General features: G+C 38.3%; 1 protein-coding gene and 1 pseudogene across 3 annotated transcripts in view; one reads left to right on the plus strand and one right to left on the minus strand.

The window, feature by feature from the left end:
- The window catches only part of DYRK1A (dual specificity tyrosine phosphorylation regulated kinase 1A), a 121,065-nt gene that overhangs the window by 84,632 nt on the left and 15,046 nt on the right, over positions 1–21,387 (minus strand). For all 3 annotated transcript variants that reach the window (XM_075542295.1, XM_075542294.1, XM_075542296.1), the window contains exon 2: positions 925–1,009. In XM_075542295.1, the coding sequence (XP_075398410.1) occupies positions 925–934 (10 nt within the window). In that variant the 5' untranslated portion in view covers positions 935–1,009. The remainder of the gene's footprint in view (positions 1–924; positions 1,010–21,387) is intronic.
- LOC142441337 (large ribosomal subunit protein eL19-like) lies at positions 4,398–4,972 on the plus strand (annotated as a pseudogene).

The raw sequence follows: 21,387 nt of genomic DNA on the forward strand, positions 1-21,387 counted from the left end.
ATCAGCGGTTCTCAACCTGTGGGTCGCAACCCCTTTGGGGGGGGGAGGGGGTTGAACGACTCTTTCATAGGGGTGGCCCAATTCCTAACAGTAGAAAAATTACAGTGATGAAGTGGCAACAAAAATAATTTTATGATTGGGGGGGTCTCCACAACATAAGGAACTGTATTAAAGGGTCGCATCATTAGGAAAAGTGAGAACCACTGATCTAAATGCTTCATGATCTGATTTTAGAAAACATACACATTTAAAAGTTGGAGCAAATGTAATAGCCTCCATTTTTCCATGTATAAGTAAGAGCACCCCCATTAACTACAAAAGTTTTTAAAATCCTCTCTACAAGGCCTTTATCCTCCTGTATAAATACAAATGATAAAAGGGAGGGAGGGAACAAGGAAGAGAGCACAGAGAACAGCAAAAAGTCAGGGACCAAAAAGAGAAAAAAATAAAAGACGAGACAGATTTTTTTAAAGGATTCATACAACTGAGTGTGATATCCTTATTTTTCAGAGTTTTATGAAAGATATACTACCAATATCCCTTCTCTGTGCTATATTCTAACAAGGATTGGCAGAAGACAAGCATTCAGCCACTGAGGTATATGTTTATTTTATTAACAGAAATAACACAATTCTCAAACCAAAAGATTAACCAAACAATCCAATTTTGAAAAGCTCAAGCACCAGCAATTACTAAACTCTGTTTGCATTAACACCTCAGTAACCCACTGATTATTGGGTAACACTGACAAGCTGAGCCCAATGCCATGTTTAACAAATACCCCCCCCCAACTATCTTTGGCATTTACTGATCTAAATACTATTCCCAACCACCACCATTACTAATGGATATTTATCAAAACACAAGCCATTCCAAATTCTCTCAGACAACAAGAATTTTACTGTATTTCAAAACATAAGTCACCTGTATGCATCGTCTTCTTTCAAGTCTCATATCATCGTGATGGGGTGGGGGAGGGAGGGAAGAGTCCAGCAGCAAAACTATCACACTGTGTGAAGAAAAACAGATTATGAGGACAATGATGCAAGACAGCTACCCCTACTTGAGGAATACACAATGTAGCTATAATCCCCCAAACATAGACAAAAATACTCCAAGTGTTCAAAGTATCTACCAAGACTTAGTTATGCATACTTAAAATTAATCAAAATCAACTTTTAAACATTTATGTATGTATATATTTAATGATGAGGACAAAGGAAAACTTTAAAAATCAGCCTACTATCAATGAAAAACTCAGGTATGGAATAAAAGTTGACTATTCGACTAGTCATTATTTATTTGTTTTTAAAATCTGCATTTTGTAATCTGCATTAATTTGCAAATCAATACAAATGTGAATTAATTCATTTTTCATAGTGACTTACTACCAAGGCATGCAATGTGGGTTAAAGATAACAGATAACATGTCAACTGAGCAAAGGTTAATTTGTAAGTTAAGTTCTGAGATATTTCTCCTAAGGGAGCCAAGTCCATAAGTCCACTTGCTTTCAGAATGGTTTCATTTACATTACTGTAATTCTTTTACAATACTTCCAACTGACTGCTTCAACTGTTATTGCATGATTGACCAATAAATGTCATGACTAATGAGAAAATAAAAATAACCTCACTGTTGTTACCAACTAAGCTCCACCCACTACCATCAAGTTAATTTCAACTCATACAGACTCTAGCACAGGAAGTCCTAGGCGTTAAAATCTTTACACCTGCAAAGAGCCTAAAGAGAGGATGGTGAGTTTGAACCACTGACCCTGATGTTAACAGAATGCTCACCCAACAGCATAGCAGCACTTAAGCTCTTGTTTATCAACTAAGAGCAGAAAAGTTAAAAGCTAATTTATAAATTGGCAGTCTAGAATTTTTAATTAATGCCAAAGAGACGATGAATATCCCTCCTGCAACAATACTGGCTAAGACCAGGATAGTTAAAAAAAAAAAAAAATACTGATGATTCCAAAGGATATTACTGGTGATGAGCTGTAACAACTCTACAGGATATAGTAGTATAGGAAAGCAAATAATCCTAGATTCTCCCTTGATCTAGATAAACAGTATGATAGGATGTTTGTGTTTTTTTCAGTTCCTGGTGTCTCTAACCCTTCATCATTTGTACTGTGGCATTCTAACCATTTTTTTATTTAATAGTTTCTTTCCCAAAGGAGTCCTTGCAGCATCGCAGGTATGTGCTGGGCAGCTAAGCACAAAGTCAGCGATTCGAAGCAACTAGCTGCTCAGCAGAAGACAAGGTTTTCTACTCTCATAAAGTTAGAGTTAGGCAAACATCAGTTGTACTAATTCACTCTAATATTGTATTTTCAATAAGGATACTAAATCCGTCGTCGCCGAGTCAATTCCAACTCATAGAAATGACATGAGACAGAGAAGAACTGCCCCAGAGGGTTTCCATAAATCATTATGGAAATAAGACTGCCACAGCTTTTTCCTACAAAGTTTCTGGTAGGTACAAACCACTAGCCACTGCACTACCAGGGCTCCTCTTAGAAAACTTCCAAACAGTCTTGCAAAATAAAGTAAAAGATCTATTCAGGCACTCTGGAAAAAAAAGTGTAGGCAAGTGGGTTATGGTATAGATGTTAATCTTTATTATCCAAAAGTTTCTGTTTTTACTGATTTTTTTCCTTCTACTTCTGAACTCACAGGTATTCTTTAAAAGCTCCAAGTACATACTTCAAATAGTACCAACAGTAGATACTTTATTGAAAGAGAAATCCCAGAGACTGGGTTTGATATAATGTATAAATCACTTGTAAACTAGGAACTACCTGTATCTGAAACCAACTATGATTTATCTCCCATTTCTGAAGAACTATTTCCAAGTCCACATACTGCTATGGCATCAAGTAAAACCTTGAATGGGGGAGGGGTGGTGGTAGTCCCAAGTGGTACCCGTTGTTTTGGGTACATGGATATATAGATGAATAGGCATCGTTGATTGCTATCAGCTTTGTCTGTGACCCCATGTGTGCAGAGCAGAACTGCTCCATAGGTTTTACAAGGCTGTAACCTCTCGGAAGCAGATCATCACGCCTATCTCTCTTAGCACCTGTGGGTGAATCTGAACTGCCAGCCTTTCTGCTAGTAGTCAGTGCTTAACTGTTTGTGTCATCCAGGGCTTCTAGACAGAACGTAGTTTTGTTTATAAAAATAATCAAGTTATTAAATCAAGATTAAATTATTTTACCTTTTAATCTATAAATCCTGAGTTTTCTAACCATTTTTCCTCCTTATAGGCTACCTTTAAAACTCTAGTATGGATCATAAAGAGTAACTAGCTACAAACTATATACATATAATCAAGTGCTATAAGCTCTTAACGTCATAGTCCACCTATAAATTATTACTATAAAGCAATGCTACCTACAAATAGCTTCAGGAGAAATAAAACAAACATTATTTCTATTAATTATATTTTTTAATCTAATCAGTTGAGATTTGAATTTTTTATTAAGTTATTTGAAATTAACCAGCTTACTTGTTACTCATTTTGGTTTTAAACCTAGACTAAAGGTAAGAAACATAGGTCAAAATAGCCGGACTCAAAAACTGACACCTCTTAGATATGTAATCCATGAATCACTACTCATATGCACACTTACTATGTACCAATCAAGTACTCAGGAAGGACACTTGACAATGTTAGCACATTTCATCTCCTATTACCCTTCAGTAGACAGACCTGCTTCCATTTCACAAATTCAGAAAGAAATCAAGTGTTCGAGGAATTAACTGGTCAACCATTACAACTGGTGAACCATGGCCCTCCATCACAGTCCACCATTCTTCCACACACATGAAGATGCTTCTCAAGAAATCAGGGATCCAGATATGTCTTAATATGATTTTAGTCCTCATGCTCACTCTTTTGCCTAAACCATCTCAAACATGAATTAAATATGAACGCTCAGGTTAGATAAATTAACCCATAAAAAGCATTTCCACTTAGGGACTTGGGACACTAACTCTCCCCAAAGGTTATCTAGTAGAGAAATTGCATTCTGGCATCTATGGACTGCCACATGGTTCCTTTACCAGAGTATTTTTAAGAGACAAACTGACAAGAAGATAAAACTAAAGCCTTGGGCAAGAGAGAAGAACATCAGGATAATAAGTCTGGGTCTTGGGTTATACAATCCCAATGACCTTGGAAAAGGGAAGAGTGGAGATGTGCTTTAAAAAGATAGCAACATATGATTTCTCATGAAATTACGAGAAGAAACAATATAACCTTGACTAAGCATGCATTCAGCTGCTAAACACAAGGTCAATGGTTCATTTCTCAAGAGAAAGATTAAGCTGTCGCTGCTATAAAAATGTAAAGTCCTCCTTTTGGTGCGGCAGCTGCACCCACGAATATGCTCAAGCTTCAGAAAAAGCTCGCCTCCAGTGTCCTCCACTGTGGGAAGAACGTCGTCTGGTTGGGCCCTTCAGGAGACCAATGAAAGTGCCAATGCCAACTCCCATCAGCCAATCCAGAAACTGATCAAGCATGGCTTCATCTTCCACAAGCCTGTGACCGTCCATTCTCAGGCCCTTTGAGGAAATACACGTCAGGCCCGCCAGAAGAGCAGGCATATGGATATACAGCATACGTAATCGAAAGGGTACTGTCAATGCTCCAATGTCCGAGAAGCTGACCTGGATGAGGACGATGAGGACTCTGCGCCCGCTGCTCAGGAGACACAGGCAGCTGACGAGGACTGACGGCTGCAAGTATCACAGCGTGTACCTGAATGTGTAGGGGAACGTGTTCAAGGACCAGCGGATTCTCATGGAACACATCCACTAGCTGAAGGCAGGCAGGCTCGCAAGAAGCTTGTCTGGCCAGGCTGAGGCCTGCAGTTCTAAGACCAAAGAAGCACGCAAGCGCCAAGAAAGAAAAGATCAGAAGACTGTCCAAGGAGGAAGAGACCAAGAAATAAACTCCCCCTCTCTCATTCAACAAAAGCCAGTCTTGCCCGCCTGCAGGGTGGGACGTGGAAACCAGTGGGTGGCGGGGGTGGGTGGGGTGTATTTTAAAGTCTTGAAAACTCATAAAGCTAGTTCTACTCTGTCCTACAGGGTTCCAAAGGGCCAAAAATCAACTTTATAGCAGGAAGTTGCTTTTTAAACATTAAAAGAAGGGTCAGGATCTGGGCTGAGCAGGTTATGTGTATGTTGCCCAAAACTTGTTGTTCGCAAGCACCGAACTGCATGGCCTCTCTGGAAACACACCTGAGCTCATATGAAACAAAATTAGATACTGCGTATTTGTGTACCCTAACAAATACAGAAAAACAAGAGGGAAATACCTCAAGTGTACAATCTCTGTAAGGATACACTGACAGGAAAGTTTCTGGGAGTAAACTATGATCAATATACCAGTATATACTGGTATAGTATCTATCCCATTAATAATTTAAACCATCACTGATAATCCATTTTGCTTGCTGTCTTCCTTTGGTGAACTGGCAAAGATTTACATCAATAGTCAAGTCTATCAACCAACTTCTATCTATTCCCTTGTCATTTAAATTCTTCAAACATGAATTCTTAGACCATAAAACTTTGCAAGAGCTAACGTCCTACCACCAGAAAGGGACCACTCTACAATAGTCCTTCTAGAAGGGTGCAGGTGGTAAAGCCCTTGGCTACTAACCCAACGGTCAGTTCAAACCCACCAGCCGCTCCACAGGATTAAAACATAGCAGTCGGCTTCCATAAAGATGTTAGGCTTGAAAGTCCTAAAGGGCTGGCTAGCTACTAAGTCCTATAAGGTCGCCATAAGACAAATTCAACTCAATAATTTGTTTTATTTTGTGTGTGTAATGGGGTTACTATGAGTCAGAATCAACTCAATGGCAACAGGTTTGGTTTTGTTTCACTTATAATAGCAGACCCCAAACTCCAGAAAGCTCATTGCTATGCCCCAAACAAAAATAAACATTTAATATAAATTAAAGACGTTTACACAGTTGGTTTGCGTCTAGCCCAGTTCTATTCCTACAGCACACATTTCTAACAGCCCAGTGGAATACACGTGTACATGCCAGTTATCAGTGTTTCCTTATAACCCTACGTTTGCGAACATTTCTTATATACCAATCTCTAAGGACAGGCATCAAACTGACATGAACAAAGCTGCGCATGTTCTTTAAAAAACAACTTATTTTATTTAAAAACAACAGTGATATGAACTTATAATTGAAACGATGATATATATTTATATAAAATATATAAGATTTAACACACATTTGAGATTGGAGATTTAATGGATCTTAAGGGTCACTTGGGTCATTCAGCATGACAGTTTCTGCTGCATTCTGTCTTTATATTAGATGTTTATTACTTTCTATGAATTTTTTATTACTTTTACATGTACTACTAAAATAATGCATTCATGAATGAAACCAATTTACTGGGATTAATATTCACTTTAGATTTGTGTTAAACTGACACGTATTTATGTAGAAATATCACATAGAGAATTTCGAGATTAGAAAGCTTAGAATAAAATACATTTGGATATATATGTCTCAGTAAATGGATAAAAGCATAAATGGTAGGAGGTAAATGTAAAACAGTTTCTGTAATTTTCATTGCCGAAATAGAAGTACGTAAAAATAATGCGCCCCATAAACCTCGTGTTAAAGAACATGCTCCTAAACCAGTGGTTCTCAACCTTCCTAAAGCTGCAACACTTTAAAACAGTTCACCTTGTGGTGACCCCCAACCATAACATTATTTTCGTTGCTACTTCATAACTGTAATTTTGCTATTATGAATCGTAATGTAAATATCTAGTATGCAGGATGTATTTTCATTGTTACAAACTGAACATAATTAAACATAATTAAAGCATAGTGATTAATCACAAACCTATGTAATTATATATTATGAAATACTTATCGTGTTTTCTGATGGTCTTAGGCGACCCCTGTGAAAGGGTCATTCAACACCTCCCCCCACCCCAAAAGGGGTCGTGACCCACAGGTTGAGAAGCGCTGCTCTAAATGATCAAGTAAGGTAAGCAGTACCACTATTCCTATTTTACAGGACAGGAAAGCAGTGGCTCAGATAACTAAATTAAGGTCGCCCAGGTAACACCTGAATACACGGTGAAGCTAGGATTCAAACTCAACCAAATTGACCAAAAGTCGCCAACTCCAGGGCTCCTTGTTAAATTGAACTCAAAATCTCCTCATCCTCTCTCAGACTTGAAACAAAGAAGAGGCCAGGCAGAGTGGGGCTCGGAAAAATCCACTTCTGCAGTCTGCAATCCCCGTCTGGGTTACTGGTGTCACCAGAAGAACCCCAATCACCGAGGGCTCTTTTCCTCTTGCTTAGCCCACCTCCAATCCACAAATCCTTCTGGTGGATTTCACATCAGAAATGTCTTCACAGTTAGCCTAATTTCTCCATTTTCATCTTGTTCCAAGTCCTCCTCATTCTACTTAAACTCCCTGCACAAATCTTTGATGGAGCTCTTGTGGTTAAAATGGGTTAAGAGTGGTTTTCCAAAGAAAGGTGAGGCAGTCTGTTTCCATACAGATTTACAGCCACAGGCTCCCTGAGCAGTTCTACTGTCCTGGACAGCCACTGGGAACTGGGAACAACTCCAGAGCAGCGGGTCTACAGTGGGGGCCCAAGTCTTTATCTACTACGTTAATTCATTCTCCACGAGGAATTCCAAACTCAAACTCACTGTTATTGAGTAGATTTCAACGCACAAGGTAGAGTCACAACTGTGGGTTTCCAGGACTTTATCTCTCTTGGTGGTTTTGAACTACAGACCTTTCAGGTAGTGGGTTACCTTAACTCTAAGCTTAAAATACAAATCCAATCACCAGTGGGTATAACTATACTGCTCAGAAGCTGTAATTCAACAATGGTAGTCTTGTCTCCATTCGAAACAAAGCAAAATTTAGATTTTTTTCTTCAATCATTTTATAAGTGAAATAAGCCGTTTTCTGATTATAAAGTGTCTCGGGGCAGGTGAGAATACATACAAAGAACTAAAACTCAAAAAATTTCGCCATCCTAAGAATGTGTTTGGGAGAATTACAGACAATATTGCTCCTTAAAAGAGAGGATGGCACGACTTCATCTAATTTACTTTGCTATCTCCCGGGACTAGAGATGACAGCATGCTTGGTAAGGGTCAGGGAAAAAGAAGAAAATTCTGAATGGAGAGACTGACACAATGGCGGTAAAAAATGGGCTGAAATACAGCAACAATTGTGAAGATGGTACAGATGGGACAATGTTTCGATCTATTTTACAAAGGGTGAGTACGAGTTGGAACCAACTCAACAGCACCAAACACAAGATGTTTTGTGGTGGAAATAATCCTGCTCCTTCTCATTTACATCTTTAAAATGATGACTTATGTATTACTGCATCACCATTTTTAGTTACATAGTCCTACATAAGTAAAGATGTAAAATTATTTTAGGCAAATGCCTATTACAGGATATTTGGTTTATTTCCACATTTTGCCACCACACATCCCCTATAAATTTTGAACCTTGGAGCATGTTTCTAACCATATGCTAATGGGAATTAGGAGAAAAGTAATATCAACAAAATACCCAGGGTTACCAAGATAATTTCAATTGCTTTTTGTTGATGTGCTTACTTACAGATGTGATTTTTATATCAGCTGCACATAATATGCCCAAACATTCTATGCTCAAATCAACCCTAGATAATTAGAGGAATTAAAAGGCAGTGACCTGCTGACCTCCAGCTGCTCTCCCAATCAAAGAAGCCTGTAACTCTGTGTTTAGTCCTATATACTGTTGTCTCCCTTCCTGGCCTGACGCTCTGGGATAGGTGAGCCATGCACATATCCATATACAAATCAGTGTCAAATCCACAGAAGGCATTTGGGATGGTTATGTAAAATCAGCAACTGCAGTCTTCTCAGAGCTCACTTTAATGACCTGCATTCCAAACCCCAATAATCAGGAAAACACCACGTCCCCTTCTCTCAATGCCAATTTTTCCAAGTATGATCATCTAAGTATTATATATGTATATCTATCTATATAAATATATATAACATTTACATGTGTGCCTGCATGCATGTACTTAATTGGGTTAAAGGTACTTGTATATAACATACTGTATGTACTCTTGTATAAGCCCAGTTTTTCAGCACATTGTTGGTGCAGTTTTTGTGGTAAAGTTAGGTGCCTCAGCATGACATTCAAGTCGACTTATTCTCGAGTTTATATGGTAATTTAATAAATCACTGCTTTTAATTATCATTCATACTTCAGAAGAACAGAAAGTAACCAAAGCCCAGGAATAAAAAGTATAATCTCACTACAGTTAAAATTTCCTCCAACAAGCCTATTACTAATAATAGTAAAATCGGTTCAAATTATTTTCCTTGTTATATTTCGGTTAAAATAACAAAGAAATGTTTATTCTCACCATATAGATTACTCAATCTGTATGTTGAGCAAATAATCAGAGAAGCTGGATTGTATGAAGAAGAAAGTAGACATCAGGATTGGAGAAAAGTTTAGTAACAACCTGCAATATGCAGATGACACAACCTTGCTTGCTGAAAGTGAGAAGGGCTTAAAGCAAAGGCTGATGAAGATTAACAATTGTAACCTTCAATATGGATTACAACTCAATGTAAAGAAAACAGAAGTCTTCACAAGTGAACCAATGACATCATGATAAATGGAGGACAGATTGAAGTTGTCAAGATTTCATCTTGCTTGGATCCACAATCAATGAATGCTCTGGAAGTAACAGTCAAGAGATCCAGGGACACCACGCACTGAGTAAATCTGCTGCTCAAGACCTCGGTGGAGGGTTGAAAAGCAGGGAGGTTACCTTGAGGACCTCAAGTGCGTCTGACTCAAGTCATGCTATTTTCAACTGCCTTATCTGCATGCGAATGTTGGATACTGAATAAGAAAAGTTGAAGAACTGATGCAATTAAATTGTGGTGCTAGTGAAAAATATTAAAAGTACCATGGACTGCCAAAAGAACAAACAAATCTGCTTTGGAAGAAGTCTAGTCAGAATGCTCTTCTCCTCACATACTTTGAACATGTTGTCACCTGGAGAAGTAACGTATCAGGGCAGTGAAGAGAGTCCCTCGACAAGATGGATGTGCACACAGAGTGGCTGCAACAATGGGCTCAAACACAAGAGCAATTGTAAGGACGGCACATTACTAGGGGCTGTTTTGTTCTGTTCTAAATAGTAGGGCTGTCATGAGTAGGTGCAGCCTCAATGGCACCTAACAACAATAAAGATATAGTACTTTCTTAAAAGTTCTTGATATTTGGCCTTATATTTCCAACTACAGGTTATTCTTCAACTATCCCATGTCTGTTTCCCTTGCCCATCATTCCTCCTCTAACTCACTTCTGGCTAATCCCAGATCCTCTACTCATGTCTCTACACATTCTTTCCTTCAGCAAGAAATACATTCAAAGCTTTATTCTACACCAATAGTTTCAAACTCTGTTCATCTCACACCAACTAACCAGACCAACAACCTGAACAGTCACAGAATCAAGTGACTATTTCAACTTCCTGTGCTGGGACCCCATCCTATCACTTCCTTCCACAACTAGCTCCCCATCTAGTTCCCCTGTGCCGCCACAATTCCAGTGATCACACTAATTCTCTCCACTAAATGATCTGCCCAAATGCTCTCATTTCCCAAGGTACCTCCTCATGCTTCTTCCAAGCCTACTAGACTAATCTTACTCTGGTTATTTTACAGCTGGAGTAGTAGAGATGCTGCCTAAAATTAAGCATCTCCCAGACCTGATGGTGTCTCAGAAACACTCTCAACTAAAACCAAACTCACCAGGTTTCTAAAACAGAAGACTCCTGACTCTACCTCATAGGTTCTTATTAAGAGGAATGAAGACCCCAAGAACCTACATATTTTTTCTAAGCACTTCCAGAAGATTCTCGTGCAAAGCAAAGGCACCTAACTGACCCCTTACTTACTTCAATTAATCCTGCATGTATCTGACACACATAGTTACCTGAAATACTCCACTTTCAACCTGGATTAAGCTTATCATTAAAATAAAAAAACTCAAACTCCTGGCCATCAAGTCAATTCCAACTCAAAGTAACCGTATAGGACAGGGTAGAACCCCTGTGAGTTCCACAAACTGTAACTCTATCCAGGAGTGGAAAGTCTTGAGTCTGTCTCACAGAGCAGTTTGTAGTTTCGAACTGCTGACCTATTAATGTTAGCAACATAATGCAAACCACTGGACTCCAAGACCACCTGACCCCTCTCAGCCAGCTGAACGCCAGAGTACTTACTATATAACTTTACATTTAACTATCTACCATCCCATTATATTTTTCAATTGCTTATGTTGACTATCTTTTTCACCCCAATATTACCTACAGCTTGATGAGTAGCAATTAGCAAGTCTCATATTTCTATGTCATAGTAGATGCTCAATAAATAAGTTGCTATAACATAGGATTATAACATGGAAAGTGTTATTTTATGTAGAAAAGCTAGGTTAAAAAGAAGTGTGTATATGCCACACAATATTTCAATTTGCTTCTGGTTTGGGGGTGGTTTTTTTTTTTTTAATGATAATAGTGTATGCCTACAAAAACACTGGGAGGATTAAGGACCAAATACAAGCCAGTAGTTATCTCTGACGAGGGAAGTTGCAAGTAATTTTTACTCGTATCTTCTATAGTTCCTAAAATGAACATTCCTTTAAGATAAAATATGTTTTTAAAATCTTAGCTTAGAATCTCCTTCATCAATGCAAACACTGCAAACATGGCTGGAATGAGGTATCAGCAGCATCACTGTTACAACCTGAAGTTTTCACATTTCCATATCCCCGGCCCAAGGGTCTGCAAACTGGGGCTTGCAAGCCATATGTGGCTCTTTCACTATGTACATGTGACTCTGGAATAAAACTGAAATCTTATAAAGGTTATTATTCAGATAATGGTGATTTCATTTGTTTGTAAAAACCTATTTACAGCTCTCGAATAATTCTTAAATTGTTGTGAGGGGCAGGATTGGCTCTTCTGCCTCTAAAGTTTGCTGACCCTTGCCTTAGCCTTACTAGATTGTTCAACTTTGGGGGTCTTGCAAATCAATTACATATGGGCATGCTACTTCTTGATCTATGTAGTTGAGAGTTTATTTATTTCTGTTCTTGTTTCAGTTTGTCCTTTCAGTCAAAATTAAAAACCCTAGCACAGGATGTACATTTTCTTATTTCCATGTAAGACCAAGGAGCACACAACATGTGAGAAAACGGGAATTAATATAAATCTAAGGTATGAAGGTTCTAGAATAAAACTGTAACTATTCCCTTTCCTTAAACAAAACTCTAATATTGTGAAAATCTGTCCATTACAAAGAATTCTCAACGTCCCAAAAACCTTACAATCCTTATATACTATAATTATATCCTAAATTCCTGTTTTCTTCCAGCGCTCCGAAGACAAAGAAGACAGTTATGCACAGCCTACACAGCACACTGCAAAGAGCTATCACTGAGCAATTTCCTTTCCCATTGAACAGCAAGTCACTCAATCTTTCTTACCAAATCTTATTAACCAGTCTCTAAATTCTTCTTGCTCAAATCTTGTACTTTGTTTCTCAATTTATGATACCCAAGTCTGTACACAATACACTTAACCATGACCTTGGCAACAAACAGTAAATAGTGTCCTATAATCCTCTTCATTCCACTCTTTAAGTCTGCTAAATACAGCACTGGTTCATATTCCAACTGTAATCTATTTCCCCTCATAATCAAATTGCTACTTTTAGGTAACCACTTCCATGAAATAATAGAAAATACGTTATTTACATGCCAATAAAAATAAGAAACTATGAATCTAGACATTTCACACTATAGAAAAGGTGACTAATTACGGTACATCTATAGAGTTCCCATGAGTCAAAACTACTTGATAGCAGTGAGTTTGTGTTTAATCTATCTGATAAAACAAGGAGCCTTGGTGAAGTAGTGGGTTACACGCAGGACTTCTACCACAAGGTGACGGGTTCAAACCCACCAGCTGCTTCTGGGAGAGAGAAAAGGCTTCCTATTCCTATAAAGATTTACAGTCATGGAAACCCACAGGGGCAGTTCTCTTCTGCCCTATGGGTTAGTAGGAATCAGAATCGACTTGCTAGCAATGAGAGTGAGACATGCTGAAAGATAACATTTTCGAAGTTTTTCTTACGGTAACTGTACTATATGATACTAGAATGAAAATCTTCAACTCCAGTCTTAAAAATGTAAAATGAAAGTACATGCAACTTGGAATATATAGTATTAATAACAAATGTCTTTGGCTACTGAAAGCCTGAATAACTTTTCAATTTTCTTCTCTACATCACAAATGTTATAATCGAGGAAAAATGGCCCAAGAAATTCTGCTTCTAATCATAACATTAGAGTCACAACATGGATTTACAGACCACAACTCTAAGAACCACCTTTAAGTACATTCACTCTCACTGCCATTGAGTCAAGGCTGACTCATAACAACCCCTGTGGGTTTCCGAGGCTGTAACTACTGACGGAAGTAGCATGCCCAGGCTTTCTTCTGTGGAGCTGCTGGTGGTTTTGAACAAGGTTCCATGAAGTGCAGGCATACATCAAATAAAGATTTTACAACGATTGTGTATATACCAAGAACTGTAAGAAAGCATGTTCCAAATCTTCAAATCATTTATACATATCTTTAAAACATATGTCTGGATGTATATATACATGGATATACATATACACATCCATATATATATAAAATCTTTAATGTGTGAATAAATAGGGATGTTCAATAGAGGGGAAAATAGACAACTATAAAACAACAGATATTTTAATAACCAAAATATTTTATAGCATATTAAAGCTGGCAGAAAATTAGTAGAACTTAAAGAGAGATCAATAAACTCACTGCCAGAGTCAATGCCAACTCATAGAAATTAAACAATTTAAAGAGAAAAAAATGTTTTTTTAATGAGGTGACCTTCAGAGACCAGCAAGATAAACAAATGTTCTAGCATATATACATACATAAAATCACACACAATTGAGACAAGGAAGCAGAATATTTTTTATTTAACCATGTGTAAAAACCTCTCAAATTTTAACGACCCTCTGGCACATCATAGGCAAGCTATTCAAAACCAAAGGTAAAGAATAGAAGTCTGAATGTCATAAAAATAATACACACACACAGAGTGAAACAAGGATACTAATTCCTACTGACACTTCACTAGAAGCAATGGAGAACAAGACTGTGGGGCAGCATCTTTAAAGTGCTGAACAAAAATTATCAATACCTAGAATTCTATATCCACCAAAAAAATACCCTCTCCAAGCGCAAAGTGAAATGAACTTTCAGATTAAAAAATCAAAACAAAATAAAATTTGACAGCACACCTGTATGAGAAAGCCAAAATCAAGTACTTTAAAAAAAGGTTTTGAGTCAACTACATGAGATAGATAGGATAAGCAATCCCAAGGAGACAACAGCCTGAACACCAGTTTGGGGTAGAGGCATAATATCAGAGTTCAAGAAGATGATGTCTTGAAATTGATGGTGGCAACAACTGAATTATGCTTGATATAATTGAATTGTGGATTGTTATAATAATCTGTTTAAGAGCTCCCAATAAAATGACTTTGAAATAAAAATTTAAGAAAAATCATTTAGCTATAACAAAATATTCCACTATCTTTTAATTCCATTTCCCTCTTTTTGAGCTACCTGCATTTTTAAGTTTAATATACCTAAACTATAGAAAAAGCATATCTATAATATATTCTTCATTACACTCCAACAATCTGTACCTTTTAAGGTAGACATTAAAATTCATACATTGCCAAAAATAAGTTCCAATGGCTTACATATCATTTCCCTAAACCTGGACTCACATTTGGTAAATGCTTCACCACTGTCAGTCAGCCTGAAGAAAACACTAACCTCTACTATTTAGAGATAGGGAGCCACTAAGTTTGTGGAATCTGTCACAATAGTGACAAGAAACCAACCCATCAAAGGGAGAAAAACGTTTACATCTTTTTGAAATGTATGCATTCTACAAATGCCATTTATGAAAAATGCTCCAGTGTGTATCTGAATTCTTGGATGATACAAGAAAATATGCTTAATTTATGTCAATATCTCATATGGAATGATTTGCAGTTTGACTGCTTCCAGTTAAGTTCCTTTAAGCTTTAAAAAGACATAACCACTGAAAGACATATAATAGAAATCCCCACCACTCTCATGCTCCGTGAAATCCAATCCTGTGCGACTGTCTTGAATAGCAGCACTGCTCACGATAGGCCTCATTCGTTCACTAACAGCAAACGTGAAAGTCCAAACCTACATGGCCAACGACATTATGGGCACCAAATGGATTCATCTTTTTTCACTACTCATCCCTAGCATTTGGCACAATATTTGTCAACTAAATTAATCTTTATATTTCCTCTGAAGACTCCCCACTCCCAATGTTGCATGTTCTCCACACCACTCCTCTCCTGTACTAGCAATTTCATCATGAACCTGTAAATCTCCATCCCAATACCATCACAGATCGGCAGCAACCATGCCCTTATTGAATAAGCAAGCTAAACCAAACATGTTCAAGATGGAGAAAGCATCTAGTATGGCTCTTGGAGTTGTTGTACCAGGGAAAGCCATTTATTTGAACACCTATAAACAAGGTAGATTTAGCTTACCATTACCAGCCGCCACTTCTAGGTTTAAAAGTCCCATGGTCTTCCTGTTACTTGGAACTCACAGGGCTGTTGGCATCAATTACAGCTGACTGGGATGTGGACTCCTGGGGACATTATAGGTTACAAGTCAAACTGCTAAGCACAAGGCTAGCATACCTTGAAACTGCAGCCACTCCTCTGGAGCAAGCCGAGACGCTCTACCCCCGTTAAGGATGTACAGTCTCAAGAACCCACCGGGGCAGTGCTGCTCGGCCCTACTGAGTCGCTGTGAGTCAGAATTGACTCGATAACACTAAGAGTAAATTTTGAGTTAAAATCAAGTCAGTGGCAGGGATGTGGTTTGAGTTTTATATTCATAAAACTCGCTTTTGTTTACTTCAGAGGAGGAGTTCTATTCTAAATCTATGCAAGTTTCTATCATTGCACTAAAAGACAAGTCTTTGGCAACTGCACTGAGGGAAAGAGTAGAGTCCTTCCAACACCAAACAGAAGTAAAAATAAACGCCTCTCCTCCCTCCTCAAGATGAGCTTTTCTCAAAATGATTACCTTCACAGTAATCAGAACTTTGAGTAATAATATTCGGAATCTGCCTTCTTATTATGGTCACAGAGTTCTCATTAACAAGGATTTTTAACATCAGATTTGTTTATAAATCTCTCCTCTTTTAGAGTGTAAGTGCTTTACAAGGCGCACAAAACCCACTGCCCTCGTCGAGCCCGACTCAAATAGTGAGCCTCTGATACACAGTAGAAATGCCACAGCATATAGGCTTTCCAAGGCTGTGATCTCTATGTAGGCCAAAGAGCAGCTGGTAGGTTTGAACTGCCAACCTTTTGGTTAACAACAATGTTCTAACTGCTGTGCCACCAATGCTCATCACAGGGTGTCCCGTCATTTCTTATTTAGCTTGGCATCCTCAAAGTACACAGCAGTAACTTCCAAGGAGATTAGGGTGAACATGTGCTTAGCTAAGTCATCAGGTTGAACAGTATTTTACTACACTAGGAAAAAACAAAATTATGACATATCAGCAAAATTTTTGCACATGGCCCAAAAAAGTTATTTGCATTATACTTCTAACTATTGAGTCAGTTTCAATAAAAATAAATTTTAATAGAAGTAGTTAGACCACTAATTGCAGCCCAAAGAGCCTGTCAAGTTCTCTACCCCGAAAAGAACCAAGGTAGTCTTGGGTTGGAGAAGAGCTATGTACAAAGGCATTGTGCATAGGTGATAAGCATGAGAGAGAATAGGTTGGAGTCTAATGACTAACAAAAACAGAAGAATTAAGTCTACCTTTTCTCAGCTTGATTGAGAAACATCAAACATGGAATTTACAATCTCAACTGAAGACACTGAAAGTGCACACAGTTAAGAGCCTAGTGATACTCAATATTCATAAGGTCCCCAATCACCTTCCATGAGCAAGCCTCACCCTCAAACAGCTTCCAATTAGCTTTGGGTGTCTGGCTCTTAAACGCAAACCACCAACCCAAAAGATGGTCAAAGACCTGAGGAAAACTGCCAACATCGAAGACAAAAACCAAACAGAATCCACAGGAAACTAAGACCATGCCATACAGAAGAGTGTAGAATATACAAAATGTATAAAAAGTGTTGTACTAAAACTCACTGTGAGGCTGAGACTGTAATTGTTTATAGGAGTGGATGTTCCTTTCTCCTTCAGAGCAACTGGTAATTTCGAACAGCTGACCTTCTGGGTTACAGACCAATGCGTAACCACTATGCCACCAGGGATCCAGTGTTTATACTATACAAGGTCAGGAAAATATGAATGCATAGATCCAGAAAATGAAAAGAAAGTCCCCATTTTTTAAAAAGGCAAATGGAGCAAGTTTTAATAGTTGAAAACTGTTTTCCAAGATCAAAATTTAAGCAAATAGAAAACAGATAAAACTGCACATCACGTAAGAGATCCAAAGAGAAATTATTAAAGAAAATGTCTCAAAGCCAAAGGACATGAGCCTCAAAAGTTAAAGGGTGGGGCCAACACAATGAAAACACCCATGCTAAAACACAGCACTACAAAATTTACAGCACCAGTGATAAAGGGACAGGTACTTTAAAACATGGGGAGGGCAGCAATTCCATAAAAATAAAGACACAAAACCAATTACCATATATACTCAAGTATAAGCCGAGTTTTTCAGCACACTTTTAAAGGCAGTTTTTGTGGTAAAATTGGGTGCCTCAGCTGATATTCAGGTCGGCTAATATTCGTGTATGTACGGTAAGAAGCTAATGGACCTAGGCAACATTTAATGGCTGCTAACAATGTCAGATATATCTTATAGATGTCATGAAGTATTCTCCTCACCCACATGCTGCCACCACTATTTTTTTAAGTCATTTTGAACAAGTCTCTAGATACTACCAATTAACAGGTAATACAAATGACTGGAAAACTCAATGCCACGGTGGGGATTCATTCAATAGCATTCAATTGGATGCTGGACATTTTATTTTGTTGCATGTTAGCTCTAAAACCTATTCTGTTTACATGTTCCCAGGAATTTCTTACCCAGAAATTATTGCTTTATAGAGCTGCACACTATACCAATGTGCAGACTGGCAATCAAACACTTTCGGGGGCCACTTTGGAAATGTATGAAGTCCTTTTCTCTGCATCAGCACCGTTGAACGGCGCAAACAGGTTGCACTCAGACTACTAAACCGAAGTTTGGAAGTCTGAGCCTATCGTCTGGTACCACCAGTTCTATAAGAACTGCAGACAAGAAAATCCTCTGTAACAGTTCTACGCTGTGATTGCCAGGGGCACAAATAACTTGACAACAAGTTTGCTAAAGGATTTTCCTCTGTATATAGCTCCTTCATCTCCAAATTCCTGCTTCAAAAATTAGAAATGACCTTGGCCACTCCCAACTCCAGTATCTGTATCCTCAACCCAGTGAGTCTACCTCACTCTGTCTGGGATCCTCCTCCTGGCACCGAAGTCTGAAAACTGCCTCCACGGGACTCACCTTGATTTCCTGTCAGAGGCAGCCCTGTCTGTACTGCTTGTCATTCAACGTCTAAAACAATTTTTTCACATAACTGTTTTCTGAACTAAATTAAACATACTTAAATTCACCTGCTACTATATATACGTTAAGTCATATTCCCCTAATCTTTACTTGTATCTGTACATTTATCACTTTGTAGTGTTATATGCTGTTATTTCTTCTATAACTTACAATAGAATGTAAACTCCATGAGCACAGGGATCTTGTCAATCTCACAAGTCTTGCCCAGTAGTAAATTCTAACCTAGATGCAGTTAATAACTGGTCCTGGAGAATTCTATAGAATCATCTTACTATTTTAATATAACATCATCCAAGCAAAGGTTCTCAGTTGTAAACTGAGAAAGTTGACTCTGGCTTTGTTTAATCTGAAAAGGAAGTTATTAAAGTGTGTTAGGCAGCTCATGAGAAATCCCAAGAGGGCCAAGTTGGAAGGCTACACAGTCAAGAACACTCAAAAACAGAGATCTGGTCCAATGGGGACGAGACAGGCCAGTCACTGACCATTTCTCCTGATACCATTGAAACCAAGAACTAAATGAATGCTGCAACTGGAATCTGTCACAGCTGCCTCTGGAAAACAGATGTAGCCTGACATCCCCCTTCACACTGGAGAACATACAAATGCTACAAAGCGCCTGCTCCTGCCAATCTCTGGCTTCTGAGTCAGTAAGGCACCCACAGGAGGGGCAGGCCTGGGTCACATAACTCGGTTCTAACTACAAAAGACAAGAAGTGAGCATCTGGTTTTCATAGAGGAAGGAGATCCTTCTACCTCCCACCACGCATGACTCCCTAAAGTAGAAAATTTCCCAAACACAAGGTGTTGGGTTTTCTTGTTTATCATCCAAAAAACTAATGAACCAATAGCATCAGACTGCAATGCCAGCATACCAGAACTTTCATCCAGTTTAATTCACGGGCTATAGAATCTGTAGTTCTCTTTCCTTTCACTCTAAATGCTTCATTTTAGGGCACACAGGTTTTTTACTAGGGTTTTCTTATTTGGAGGCAGCACATACAACCTACTACCAATTAACCTGAAGCAAATTTGCATCCCTCCATCTCAGTTTTCTGATGTATAAAAAATACAACTACCCTGTAGAGTTACTGAAAATATTAAAATAACTAATAATGTTTGTATAGTACCTGATCCATACCAATTAATGAGCGGTAGCTACACCGCCTAGCAATCTACATCTGAGAAATCTGCCACCGAAATCCCTAGGGAGCACAACAGCTATGTGCTGACACACATGGGGTTGTCATGACTTGGAAAGAACCAGATATACTGTTTTCTTACTGTTAAGTAGTAGTCAAGTTATAGGAAGCTCACTAATTTAATGGGCCCTTCTTTCGGTTTAAATCTGCCAACAGATTACAGATCCAAGTTTTTGTTTTATTTGAATGTTATAAATTTTATTCAAATAAAAAATTATCTTCCTTATTCCCTGGTTTTTTAAGCTACAAGGAGCTACCAAAATTTAAATTTAAGAAAAAAATAGATGAAAATAAACACAAAATTCCATTAAAAAAGTTAAAAGGCTGCCTCGCCCTCCCCCTCGCCCTCCTTCAAGTGCTCTCCTGTGAGAGCTGATTGTATTGAAAGGCTTCATGAGAGCAGGGCCCAAGGATGTCCCTGTGATTTACTCCTATCTCCCAAGTGCCTTTCCTGGGGTCTGGCACAGAGGGGAGATTTTAAAAAAAAATTATCTCAACAGTATTATTTTTTTAAGTGCTTACTAGACAAATGTAGTCACTGAAAAAGGTTATAGAACTACATTGGAACAAATTCCTCATAAACATTAAGAAGAAAAGTAACCATAAAGTTATAAACACTAATAGGAGAGCTAGAGGGGAGTGGGGAGTGGGGGGGGACATTGTTAGGTGTCAGTTCTGGCTACAGCAACCCTACACAGCACAGAGCGCAAAGCTCCCTGTGCCTGCACCGCCCTCACAAGATCAATAGCTTCAATCGTTTTCTAATTACAAGACTCACTCTTTTGAAAACTCTTCCCTATAATGAACTTCCCTTCAATCACCCTCCTTGTTCTGTCATCCAAACTTTAGAAATGGTAAAGTCAAAATCACCCAAATTTTCTTCACTTTCTGTCACTTTTAACAGTCAAAGCAACCACTGATTCTAAAAGTAAATGTTACTACAAGAGCTTGATTTACATTCAAGATGTAGCTATTGAATGAACTCCACTGTTGGCTAGGAATAAGTGAAGACTATCCAGGCTGATTCTACTCCACAATTTAAAATTGCTCCAAATAACCACTAAGGACTATCAATTTCAATAAACTACTAAAATTACACACTCCTTTAACACAGAAGGCACAATCTTTCCACTCCCAATTCCAACTCTGTGCCCAGCATAAAGTAAGCATTTATTATGCATTTACTGAGTTACCGTAACTTATGAATAAATAAATTTATTTCTCCTAACGACATGAGCTTTGCAATCCTCTTTTCAAAACGCTTCCCCTTTTTCGTCTTCGTCAAGGCCCCATGTTCCCAGTCAGCTCTTACTATAAATGTACACCATTCCCATTAAGAGTTCCTTGGTCTCTCAGGA

This window comes from Tenrec ecaudatus, chromosome 2, assembly GCF_050624435.1.
Source record: "Tenrec ecaudatus isolate mTenEca1 chromosome 2, mTenEca1.hap1, whole genome shotgun sequence".
Classification (NCBI taxonomy): Eukaryota; Metazoa; Chordata; class Mammalia; order Afrosoricida; family Tenrecidae; genus Tenrec; species Tenrec ecaudatus.